The sequence below is a fragment of the Ascaphus truei genome, chromosome 4 (genome assembly GCF_040206685.1).
Source record: "Ascaphus truei isolate aAscTru1 chromosome 4, aAscTru1.hap1, whole genome shotgun sequence".
Classification (NCBI taxonomy): Eukaryota; Metazoa; Chordata; class Amphibia; order Anura; family Ascaphidae; genus Ascaphus; species Ascaphus truei.
In genome coordinates, this window is record NC_134486.1 from 419,858,317 (window position 1) to 419,870,939 (window position 12,623).

At 59.0% G+C, this 12,623-nt stretch overlaps 1 protein-coding gene across 4 annotated transcripts in view; it reads left to right on the forward strand.

Annotated features, from left to right (window-relative positions):
* LOC142493986 (spectrin beta chain, non-erythrocytic 5-like) overlaps positions 1 to 12,623 on the forward strand; it is a 183,268-nt gene that overhangs the window by 129,555 nt on the left and 41,090 nt on the right. For 3 of the 4 annotated variants that reach the window (XM_075598818.1, XM_075598816.1, XM_075598817.1), the window contains one exon: positions 1,878 to 3,656. The exons of the other annotated variant lie outside the window; for it this stretch is intronic. In XM_075598818.1, the coding sequence (XP_075454933.1) occupies positions 1,878 to 3,656 (1,779 nt within the window). The remainder of the gene's footprint in view (positions 1 to 1,877; positions 3,657 to 12,623) is intronic. 4 annotated transcript variants of the gene reach the window in all.

The following is a 12,623-nucleotide window of genomic DNA, read 5'->3' on the forward strand; positions in this document are numbered from 1 at the left end:
GCGTCTGTGTAATGCCCAGTTACTGTACCGGGGTAGAGCGTCTGTGTAATGCCCAGTTACTGTTCCGGGGCAAAGCGTCTGTGTAATGCCCAGTTACTGTGCCGGGGCAGAGCGTCTGTGTTATGCCCAGTTAGGATAAAGGTTTTAGATCTTACCCCTCTCCTTTTAGATAATTGTAGTGCGTGTCCTTTTTCTGTGTAAGGTGCAGGCAGTTGAAGAGAGGCTGGGATCCCACTTCTGCCACCAAGTTTAACTTGAAGCTGGATATCTTCTTCCCGCACTATTGTAATAAAGTCTGACACCAGACATTAACGCACAATCTTTCGGGGATCTCCCTTCCTCAGGGGAAATATTAACATGTAATGCCCAGTTACTGTACCAGGGCAGTATGTCTGTGTAATGCCCAGTTACTGTACCAGGGCAGTGCGTCTGTGTAATGCCCAATTACTGTACCAGGGCAGTGAGTCTGTGTAATACCCAGTTACTGTACCGGGGCAGAGCGTCTGTGTAATGCCCAGTTACTGTGCCGGGGCAGAGCGTCTGTGTAATGCCCAGTTACTGTACCGGGGCAGAGCGTCTGTGTAATGCCCAGTTACTGTGCCGGGGCAGAGCGTCTGTGTAATGTCCAGTTACTGTGCCGGGGCAGAGCGTCTGTGTAATTCCCAGTTACTGTACCGGGGCAGAGCGTCTGTGTAATGCCCAGTTACTTGCCAGGGCAGAGCGTCTGTGTAATGCCCAGTTACTGTGCCGGGGCAGAGCGTCTGTGTAATACCCAGTCACTGTACCGGGGCAGAGAGTCTGTGTAATGCCCAGTTACTGTACCGGGGCAGAGCGTCTGTGTAATGCCCAGTTACTGTACCGGGGCAGAGCGTCTGTGTAATGCCCAGCTACTGTGCCGGGGCAGAGCGTCTGTGTAATGCCCAGTTACTGTACCGGGGCACAGAGTCTGTGTAATGCCCAGTTACTGTACCGGGGCAGAGCGTCTGTGTAATGCCCAGTTACTGTACCGGGGCAGAGCGTCTGTGTAATGCCCAGTTACTGTACCGGGGCAGAGCGTCTGTGTAATGCCCAGTTACTGTACCGGGGCAGTGCGTCTGTGTAATGCCCAGTTACTGTACCGGGGCAGTGCGTCTGTGTAATGCCCAGTTACTGTACCGGGGCAGAGCGTCTGTGTAATGCCCAGTTACTGTACCGGGGCAGAGCGTCTGTGTAATGCCCAGTTACTGTTCCGGGGCAGAGCGTCTGTGTAATGCCCAGTTACTGTGCCGGGGCAGAGCGTCTGTGTTATGCCCAGTTAGGATAAAGGTTTTAGATCTTACCCCTCTCCTTTTAGATAATTGTAGTGCGTGTCCTTTTTCTGTGTAAGGTGCAGGCAGTTGAAGAGAGGCTGGGATCCCACTTCTGCCACCAAGTTTAACTTGAAGCTGGATATCTTCTTGCCGCACTATTGTAATAAAGTCTGACACCAGACATTAACGCACAATCTTTCGGGGATCTCCCTTCCTCAGGGGAAATATTAACATGTAATGCCCAGTTACTGTACCAGGGCAGTATGTCTGTGTAATGCCCAGTTACTGTACCAGGGCAGTGCGTCTGTGTAATGCCCAATTACTGTACCAGGGCAGTGAGTCTGTGTAATACCCAGTTACTGTACCGGGGCAGAGCGTCTGTGTAATACCCAGTTATAGTACCAAGGGAGGGCGTCTGTGTAATACCCAGTTACTTTTGTCCTATATTTGCATGACTTTTACCTTGATGCATACTGTATCATCCGATGGTTTTAAGGAAATATGAAGGATTTTGCTTGGGGTAACTGTGCTGTCCAGATAACCCCCTCATGAGTTTTTCACCCACCTTTTCTGTCTCGCCTTGACCAGGTAAGCACCTATTTGCATGTGAAAGACAATGAGCGACTGAGACAAAACGCATGCCAGAGTTTGACAGTGCCACGGCCTTCTAAAAAAACCCGGGCCCAGGATCGTTACGCCCTGCCGTCCAAGGCTGGAGCCGGCGCCCTATCCCACACCTTCCCCAAAATCAGATCCTGCTCACTTTTCAACAGCCTCAAGAGAAAGGAGAAGGCCCAGAGCTACACAGTCCAGGGGATTATGGGATTGTACTCGGATAAGGTGCGATCCACTTCTCATGAAGCCAACAAGTATCAAACCCACACCTGGCCTCCAAAAAAGTACAGAAAGGTCCCAGCAGGGGCACCAGAGCCCGATTTTGGAATGTTCCTAAATTACGTGAAAAACCCGCTGTCCAGAGACATTGACTCGGAATGTATGGCCTCCGGATCAGTGCTGAAGAAGGCCGAATTCATAAGCAAGAGCCTCCGTTTTGGAATACCTCGGGTAACGTCCGACTCCAGCTGCAGGCGCCTCGCCTTGGGTTCTGTGTTGAGTCTAGAGCTACCAAAGGATGCAAGTCTTCTTGGTAACATCCAAGAGACTATTACAGTAGCAGCTAAGGAAGCCAACACGCGTGAGCAAGCAGGCCAATGCCTAGGCACCATAAGTTTATTGGATTGTCTTAAGGCAGGAGGGATGGATCCATCCAAAGAAAGCATCAGCATGGCAGGGGCAGCGGAAAAACATTGCCAGGCCATTAAACAAGAGGGACATTCACAGGGCAGCAGAACATGGCTCGAAGAGTTGAGTAGCAGCCCTGGCTACTGTAGACAAAACCTACATGGATATGGCAAATCCACCGGCCGCTGTGGCAGCCCAAAGACGCAGGAGCTGGAAGGTTTAAGTGAAGACTTTCTAAACTTTGAGATAGACAGGCTGTCACCTACCGGTGTCCTCCGTGAGCATCTGGAACCTGAATGGGACAGATTGGCAGCCATTTTAAATGTGCCCCAAAGTCACGAGGGATCAAGGGTTAAAGCAATTGTAACAGACAATGAAGTCTCCCATTCTTCCTGCAGATATGAGAGTGGGGTAATTACCTACTCTTCATCAGTCCTCAGAGATGCAGGAGATGCTCATTATTTAAACACTTCTCCAATTAACGAGCGGGGTGATGAGAACCTGGTAACCCGCCCTCGTGGTTTCTCTGTAGTGCTCGTTAATCCAGATAGCAAAGCACCAAGACAGCTTTCTGAGCTCTCCCTCTGCAAGGACCCCCAGCCTTACCGTGCCCCGAAGAACCCACTCGGAAACAGGAAATCCATCACTGAGGTTCTGCACCCAGACCATGAGTTTCTCCAACAGGATGATGAGGAGCTAGAAGACATCTGGAACAATGCTAGGAACGGGAGGCAGGGCTGCTCCACGCAGACCTCTCACACCATGTTACACAAAGGGGGAGAGGGGGGAAGCCTGGCCAAGATAGCAGATGTGGAGACCACAAGCCAGACGGTACAATGTGGACAATTAGTGATGATTGCAGAGCCTAACCTTCTGGTGGCCAAGTTTACACTGCCCACCTCTGCCCTAGCGGATGCCGGGAATAAAAGAGGCATCACAGGACCTCAAGTGGAGCAGGGGGACCCTCACCAGAAGTGGGACCCCCACCAGCAGAGGGGCCCCCACCAGCAGCGAGGATCTGAGATTCGTACGGTGCAGGATCCACTTGCCCCAGCCCATCAAAGTCCTGCAGACAGCAGCAAAGAGGAGAGCATCGAGAGAAAGGCGGACCGGAGCACTGGGAAGGTGAGACTGCGTGTGTGAGTAACGGATTCACTTCCCCTGGTCACACTGCTTGGGATCTGGTGCAAAAGCCAAGAATTAGGGCTGTTCCATTAAAGCTACTCTGTACTACTCTGCTCTGTACTGCTCTGTACTGCTCTGCACTGTTCTGCACTGTTCTGCACTGTTCTGCAGTGACGCTGAGTTTGCTTATACCCCTGCAGCCTCCCAAAGCTCCTTCTACAGAAAACCAATATCTGATCAGCATCAGCACACCCGAAATGCTGATTGTGGTCCCTGCCCATCCCCCCCCCGTCTCTGCCCGTCCCTCCCCATCTCTGCCCGTCCCTGCCCATCCCTCCCTGTCTCTGCTTATCCCTCCTGCCCATCCCTCCCCGTCCCTGCCCATCCCTCCCCGTCCCTGCTTATCCCTCCTGCCCATCCCTCCCCGTCTCTGCCCGTCCCTGCTTATCCCTGCCCATCTCTGCCCGTCTCTGCCCGTCCCTGCTTATCCCTGCCCATCTCTGCCCGTCTCTGCCCGTCCCTGCTTATCCCTGCCTGTCCCTCCCCGTCTCTGCCCGTCCCTGCTTATCCCTGCCCGTCCCTCCCCGTCTCTGCCCGTCCCTGCTTATCCCTCCCAGTCCCTGCCCATCCCTCCCCGTCTCTGCCCGTCCCTGCTTATCCCTGCCCATCCCTCCCCGTCTCTGCCCGTCCCTGCTTATCCCTGCCCGTCTCTGCCCGTCCCTGCTTATCCCTGCCCATCTCTGCCCGTCCCTGCTTATCCCTGCCCATCCCTCCCCGTCTCTGCCCGTCCCTGCTTATCCCTGCCCGTCTCTGCCCGTCCCTGCTTATCCCTGCCCATCTCTGCCCGTCCCTGCTTATCCCTGCCCATCCCTCCCCGTCTCTGCCCGTCCCTGCTTATCCCTGCCCGTCTCTGCCCGTCCCTGCTTATCCCTGCCCATCTCTGCCCGTCCCTGCTTATCCCTGCCTGTCCCTCCCCGTCTCTGCCCGTCCCTGCTTATCCCTGCCCATCTCTGCCCGTCTCTGCCCGTCCCTGCTTATCCCTGCCCATCTCTGCCCGTCCCTGCTTATCCCTGCCCATCTCTGCCCATCCCTGCTTATCCCTGCCCGTCCCTCCCCGTCTCTGCCCGTCTCTGCCCGTCCCTGCTTATCCCTCCCGTCTCTGCCCGTCCCTCCCCGTCTCTGCCCGTCCCTGCTTATCCCTCCCGTCTCTGCCCGTCCCTCCCCGTCTCTGCCCGTCCCTGCTTATCCCTCCCCGTCTCTGCCTGTCCCTCCCCGTCTCTGCCCGTCCCTCCCCGTCTCTGCCCCGTCCCTCCCCGTCTCTGCCCGTCCCTCCCCGTCTCTGCCCGTCCCTGCTTATCCCTCCCCGTCTCTGCCTGTCCCTCCCCGTCTCTGCCCCGTCCCTCCCCGTCTCTGCCCGTCCCTGCTTATCCCTGCCCCGTCCCTCCCCGTCTCTGCCCCGTCCCTCCCCGTCCCTCCCCGTCCCTCCCCGTCTCTGCCCGTCCCTCCCCGTCTCTGCCCGTCCCTGCTTATCCCTCCCGTCTCTGCCCCGTCCCTCCCCGTCTCTGCCCGTCCCTGCTTATCCCTCCCCGTCTCTGCCTGTCCCTCCCCGTCTCTGCCCGTCCCTCCCCGTCTCTGCCCCGTCCCTCCCCGTCTCTGCCCCGTCCCTCCCCGTCTCTGCCCGTCCCTGCTTATCCCTGCCCCGTCCCTCCCCGTCTCTGCCCCGTCCCTCCCCGTCTCTGCCCGTCCCTCCCCGTTTCTGCCCGTCCCTCCCCGTCTCTGCCCCGTCCCTCCCCATCTCTGCCCGTCCCTGCTTATCCCTGCCCGTCTCTGCCTGTCCCTCCCCGTCTCTGCCCGTCCCTCCCCGTCTCTGCCCCGTCCCTCCCCGTCTCTGCCCGTCCCTCCCCGTCTCTGCCCGTCCCTCCCCGTCTCTGCCCGTCTCTGCCCCGTCCCTCCCCATCTCTGCCCGTCCCTGCTTATCCCTGCCCGTCTCTGCCTGTCCCTCCCCGTCTCTGCCCCGTCCCTCCCCATCTCTGCCCGTCTCTGCCCCGTCCCTCCCCATCTCTGCCCCGTCCCTCCCCGTCCCTGCTTATCCCTGCCCCGTCCCTCCCCGTCTCTGCCCCGTCCCTCCCCGTCTCTGCCCGTCCCTCCCCGTCTCTGCCCGTCCCTCCCCGTCTCTGCCCGTCTCTGCCCCGTCCCTCCCCATCTCTGCCCGTCCCTGCTTATCCCGGCCCGTCTCTGCCTGTCCCTCCCCGTCTCTGCCCGTCCCTCCCCGTCTCTGCCCCGTCCCTCCCCGTCTCTGCCCGTCCCTCCCCGTCTCTGCCCGTCCCTCCCCGTCTCTGCCCGTCTCTGCCCCGTCCCTCCCCATCTCTGCCCGTCCCTGCTTATCCCTGCCCGTCTCTGCCTGTCCCTCCCCGTCTCTGCCCCGTCCCTCCCCATCTCTGCCCGTCCCTGCTTATCCCTGCCCCGTCCCTCCCCATCTCTGCCCGTCCCTGCTTATCCCTGCCCGTCTCTGCCTGTCCCTCCCCGTCTCTGCCCGTCCCTCCCCGTCTCTGCCCGTCTCTGCCCCGTCCCTCCCCATCTCTGCCCCGTCCCTCCCCGTCTCTGCCCGTCTCTGCCCCGTCCCTCCCCATCTCTGCCCCGTCCCTCCCCGTCTCTGCCCGTCTCTGCCCCGTCCCTCCCCATCTCTGCCCGTCCCTGCTTATCCCTGCCCGTCCCTCCCCGTCTCTGCCCGTCCCTGCCCGTCCCTCCCCGTCTCTGCCCGTCCCTGCTTATCCCTGCCCCGTCCCTCCCCATCTCTGCCCGTCCCTGCTTATCCCTGCCCGTCTCTGCCTGTCCCTCCCCGTCTCTGCCCGTCCCTCCCCGTCTCTGCCCGTCTCTGCCCCGTCCCTCCCCATCTCTGCCCCGTCCCTCCCCGTCTCTGCCCGTCTCTGCCCCGTCCCTCCCCATCTCTGCCCCGTCCCTCCCCGTCTCTGCCCGTCTCTGCCCCGTCCCTCCCCATCTCTGCCCGTCCCTGCTTATCCCTGCCCGTCCCTCCCCGTCTCTGCCCGTCCCTGCTTATCCCTGCCCGTCCTTCCCCGTCTCTGCCCGTCCCTGCTCATCCCTCCCAGTCCCTGCTCATCTCTGCTCGTCTGCTCATCCCTGTTCATCTCTGCCCGTCCCTGTTCATCTCTGCCCGTCCCTGTTCATCTCTGCCCGTCCTTCCCCGTCTCTGCCCGTCCCTGCTCATCCCTCCCAGTCCCTGCTCATCTCTGCTCGTCTGCTCATCCCTGTTCATCTCTGCCCGTCCCTGTTCATCTCTGCCCGTCCCTGTTCATCTCTGCCCGTCCCTGTTCATCTCTGCCCGTCCCTGTTCATCTCTGCCCGTGCCTGCTCGTCTCTGCCAGTCCCTGCTCATCCCTCCCAGTCCCTGCTCATCTCTGCTCGTCTGCTCATCCCTGTTCATCTCTGCCAGTCCCTGCTCATCTCTGCCAGTCCCTGCTCATCTCTGCCCGTCCCTGTTCATCTCTGCCCGTCCCTGTTCATCTCTGCCCGTGCCTGCTCGTCTCTGCCAGTCCCTGCTCATCTCTGCCAGTCCCTGCTCATCTCTGCCAGTCCCTGCTCATCTCTGCCAGTCCCTGCTCATCTCTGCCAGTCCCTGCTCATCTCTGCCAGTCCCTGCTCATCTCTGCCAGTCCCTGCTCATCTCTGCCCGTCCCTGCTCATCTCTTCCAGTCCCTGCTCATCTCTGCCAGTCCCTGCTCATCTCTGCCAGTCCCTGCTCATCTCTGCCAGTCCCTGCTCATCTCTGCCCGTCCATGCCTTTCCCTCCCCGTGTCTTCCCATCTCTGCCAGTCCCTGCTCATCTCTGCCAGTCCCTGCCCATCTCTGCCCGTCCATGCCTTTCCCTCCCCGTGTCTTCCCATCTCTGCCAGTCCCTGCTCATCTCTGCCAGTCCCTGCTCATCTCTGCCAGTCCCTGCTCATCTCTGCCAGTCCCTGCTCATCTCTGCCAGTCCCTGCTCATCTCTGCCCGTCCATGCCTTTCCCTCCCCGTGTCTTCCCATCTCTGCCAGTCCCTACCCGTCACCGCCTTTCCTCACCTGCCCCTGCCCGACCCTGCTACTTTCTGCTCATCCCTGCCTTTCCCTGTCATCTATACCTGTCCCTCCCCATCTCTGCCCATCTCTGCCAGTCCCTGCCTGTCCCCGCCAACCCTGCTTACCTCTGCTCATCTATGCTGGTCCCTGCCGTCCCCGCTTATCCCTGCCCCTTCCCGCCCGTCCCCGTCCGTCTGTGCTCGTCCCTGCCCCTTCCCACCCATCCCCGTCTGTCCCTGCTCTTCCCTGCCCGTCTCTGCCCGTCCCGCTCGTCTCTGCCCCTTCCCGCCCATCTCTATTGTCCCTGCCCGTCCCTGACCATTTCTGCCCGTCCCTGCCTGTCCCGCCCGTCTCTGCCCCTCCCATCCCTGCCCCAGCCCACCCATCCCCGCTCGTCCCTGACCCTTCCCGCCTGTCCTCGCCCATCTCTATTGTCCCTGCCCGTCCCTGCCCATTTCTGCCCGTCCCTGCCCATCCCTGCTCGTCCCTGGTCGTCTCTGCTCCTCCCTGCCCGTCCCTGCCCATTTCTGCTCGTTCCTGCCCATCTCCGCTTGTCCCTGCCCCTCCCTACCTGTCCCTGCCCATTTCTGCTCGTTCCTGCCCATCTCCGCTTGTCCCTGCCCATCTCCGCTTGTCCCTGCCCCTCCCTACCTGTCCCTGCCCATTTCTGCTCGTTCCTGCCCATCTCCGCTTGTCCCTGCCCCTCCCTACCTGTCCCTGCCCATTTCTGCTCGTTCCTGCCCATCTCCGCTTGTCCCTGCCCGTCTCCGCTTGTCCCTGCCCCTCCCTACCTGTCCCTGCCCATCTCTGCTCCTCCCTGCCCGTCTCCGCTTGTCCCTGCCCCTCCCTACCTGTCCCTGCCCATCTCTGCTCCTCCCTGCCCGTCTCTGCTCCTCCCTGCCCGTCTCTGCTCCTCCCTGCCCATCTCTGCTCCTCCCTGCCCGTCTCTGCTCCTCCCTGCCCGTCTCTGCTCCTCCCTGCCCGTCTCTGCTCCTCCCTGCCCGTCTCTGCTCCTCCCTGCCCGTCTCTGCTCCTCCCTGCCCGTCTCTGCTCCTCCCTGCCCGTCTCTGCTCCTCCCTGCCCGTCTCTGCTCCTCCCTGCCCGTCTCTGCTCCTCCCTGCCCGTCTCTGCTCCTCCCTGCCCGTCTCCGCTTGTCCCCACACCTTCCTGCCGTCCCTGCTCATCCCAGCCCTTCCCCGCTCGTCCCTGCCCGTCCCCGCTCGTCCCTGCCCCTTCCCGCCTGTCCCCGTCCATCCCTGCCCGTCCTTGCCCCTCCCCGCCCATCCCTGCCTCACGCCGTCTGTTGCCACTCGTCCCTGCCCCTTTTCGCCCGTCCCTGTCTGTGCCTGCTCGTCTCTGCCCGTTTCTGCTTGTCCCTGCTCGTCCCTGCTCATCTCTGCCGCTCCCTGACCCTCCCTGCCCGTCTCTGCCACTCCCTGCCCGTCTCTGCCACTCCCCGCCCGTCCCCGCCCCTCCATGCCCATCTCTGCCCCTCCCTGCCTGTCCCCGCCCCTCCCTGCCCATCTCTGCCCCTCCCTGCCTGTCCCCGCCCCTCCCTGCCCATCTCTGCCCCTCCCTGCCCGTCCCCGCCCCTCCCTGCCCGTCCCCGCCCTCCCTGCCCGTCTCTGCCACTCCCTGCCTGTCTCTGCCACTCCCTGCCCGTCCCCACCCCTCCCTGCCCATCTCTGCCTGTCTCTGCCCACTCGTTTCTGCTCGTCCCCTCCCTTCCGGCCCCTCCCTTCCGGCCCCTCCCTTCCGGCCCCTCCCCGTCCCCACCCCGCCCCTCCCTGCCCTTCCCTGCCTGCTCCTCCCTCTCTGCACCTCCCCACCCCGCCCCTCCCTGCCCGCCTCTCCCTGCCTGTCCCCGCCCCTCTCTGCCCCTCCCGTCCGCTTTATCACTGTGATGTCTCCCGGGGCAGAAGTAATGCACCCAGGGGGTTATATACTGACGTCACCCGGGGCAGAACTAAGGCACCCAGGGGGTATATACTGACGTCTCCCGGGGCAGAAGTAATGCCCCCAGGGGGTTATACTGACGTCTCCCGGGGCAGAAGTAATGCACCCAGGGGGGTATATACTGACGTGTCCCGGGGCAGAAGTAATGCACCCAGGGGGTTATATACTGACGTCTGCCGGGGCAGAAGTAATGCCCCCAGGGGGTATATACTGACGTGTCCCGGGGCAGAAGTAATGCACCCAGGGGGGTATATACTGACATCTCCCGGGGCAGAAGTAATGCCCCCAGGGGGGTATATACTGACGTGTCCCGGGGCAGAAGTAATGCACCCAGGGGGTTATATACTGACGTGTCCCGGGGCAGAAGTTAGGCACCCAGGGGGTTATATACTGACGTGTCCCGGGGCAGAACTAAGGCACTCAGGGGGTTATATACTGACATCTCCCAGGTCAGAAGTAAGGCACCCAGGGAGTTATATACTGACGTGTCCCGGGGCAGAAGTAATGCACCCAGGGGGTATATACTGACGTGTCTCGGGGCAGAAGTAAGGCACCCAGGGGGTTATATACTGACATCTCCCGGGGCAGAAGTAATTCCCCCAGGGGTTATATACTGACGTCCCCCGGGCCAGAAGTAAGGCACCCAGGGGGTTATATACTGACATCTCCCGGGGCAGAAGTAAGGCACCCAGGGGGTTATATACTGACATCTCCCGGGCAGAAGTATGGCACCCAGGGGGGGATTTTGCTCCCTACGGGATCCTTACGATATAACTCTGGTGCTGTTTGCAGCCGGGAGACTGGTGAATGTGAGTAGTATTAATGCTGCCGGGGTTTGCAGCTGGGAGACTGGTGAATGTGAGTAGTATTAATGGTGCCGGGGTTTGCAGCCGGGAGACTGGTGAATGTGAGTAGTATTAATGCTGCCGGGGTTTGCAGCCGGGAGACTGGTGAATGTGAGTAGTATTAATGATGCCGGGAGACTGGTGAATGTGAGTAGTATTAATGCTGCCGGGAGACTGGTGAATGTGAGTAGTATTAATGCAGCCGGGAGACTGGTGAATGTGAGTAGTATTAATGCTGCCGGGAGACTGGTGAATGTGAGTAGTATTAATGCAGCCGGGAGACTGGTGAATGTGAGTAGTATTAATGCTGCCGGGAGACTGGTGAATGTGAGTAGTATTAATGCTGCCGGGAGACTGGTGAATGTGAGTAGTATTAATGCTGCCGGGAGACTGGTGAATGTGAGTAGTATTAATGCTGCCGGGAGACTGGTGAATGTGAGTAGTATTAAATATGCGTGGAGAGAAGGTAGAGCACTGCTGAAAAAAGTAGGGCTGGAGGCTGAGTAGTGAAAATTAAAAATGCTTTAATAGAGATGCATGGTAGCAAAAGCTACATAAAAAGGGTCCTCTAATGCATTTCGCGCTAAATAGCGCTTTATCAAAGAGTAACCTATGTCCCTGCTAATCCACTTTATATGTGTAGCCCTTTTTGTGAATCCTGGATTGAAAGGAACTACTGGTGTGCTGTATATACCTGTAGGTTCAGGAGCTCTGAGCCTCCGCCATGGGAGAGCCTGGGGTCATACCCTTAACTATCATGGTGCAGCGCCTCCACTTACCCAGGATCCCCATATTAGAGAATCTGCCCTGAGTAAGAAACATACAACGGTTTGTGCAACGGGCAACCTTTTACTATTGCAATATGAAATGCACGATTATAGAATATACATGACACATCATAACCCTTATACTCTATATATATATATCACATCATGTGAAACACACACACAGTGGCTCAGCCACACCTTGTTAGGTATAATGTCCTGTACACAGGTGGCTCTGCCACTCTCCCTAGGAGTATGTCCTGTAACTAGTGTCTGTACAGCATAGTACGCTGGCACACTGGTGCCCCCAATTAGTTAGTGGGAGGCGGGATCAGCGCCTGATGACCGGTGTAGGTGCATTTGCTGATTAAAGATACCTCCCGGTCACTACGGTGACCACACCACTTCACACAGGTCCCCAGTGTTGCTCCAGCCTTGCGCCGACACTCCGTGATGCTGTGCGGTCTGTCCTCCAGACCAAGATGGCGTCCGCCACTCCACAGCTGAACCGCACTAAAGGATGGGTCCCTAACTACTACGGCCGTCCCTACAAAAGCGGCACCCTACGATGACAGGGGTAATGCTCCTGGGGGCTGGGGAATGTCTCTCACCTAAGCGGAAGGGTCACTGACCCTCCGCTCGCGCACACGAGGTTCCGCCACCTTCCTCCTTCACCTCTCACTCGTGTGTCCCACCGCCCACACGCATCCTGTTTCCTCTATACAGAGTCTCGCACCCTATTGGTCCCCAGCCTCAGCTGACTCTCCCACAGTTCAGAGTTCAGAGTGCAACCCCCAAAGTCTCTCCAGATTGGTTGCCGTTCGCGCGCTTTCCTCGTGCATGCGCAGCCTGACTCTTACTCAGTGACCTTACTGGCAAAAGAACAGTATGGCGCTTCCTATGTCAGTGACAGCGCGGAACCATACATATATATGTATACACATCCTTACATTCTCCCCTCTCCAGATTCCAATGTCCCCGCTGGACTACCTAACCAACATATATGTGAACTTATTTACACCGCCCTCTCTTTCCTAGATCAGGTTACACATTTCGTTGAACAGCACCACCATAGCTTGCATTCTATGCCGAGCCCACTGCTGAGCCTCATAATGGGGTGCCCCAAATTGATCGGATGCCATTCGCATGGGGGGCTGACTGGTTCTTTGACTTCGCCGAGGTTGATTCTCCTCTGCTTCTTCTGCAGAGTATCCAGTTTCATCTGGTATTTCCATCTCTACCCTTGAGGGGTTTTCAACATTATTAAAGTCTCTTTGGGGTGTGAAACATGGGCTTTGTGGATCTAGGGACTGACTCACTGGAGTCA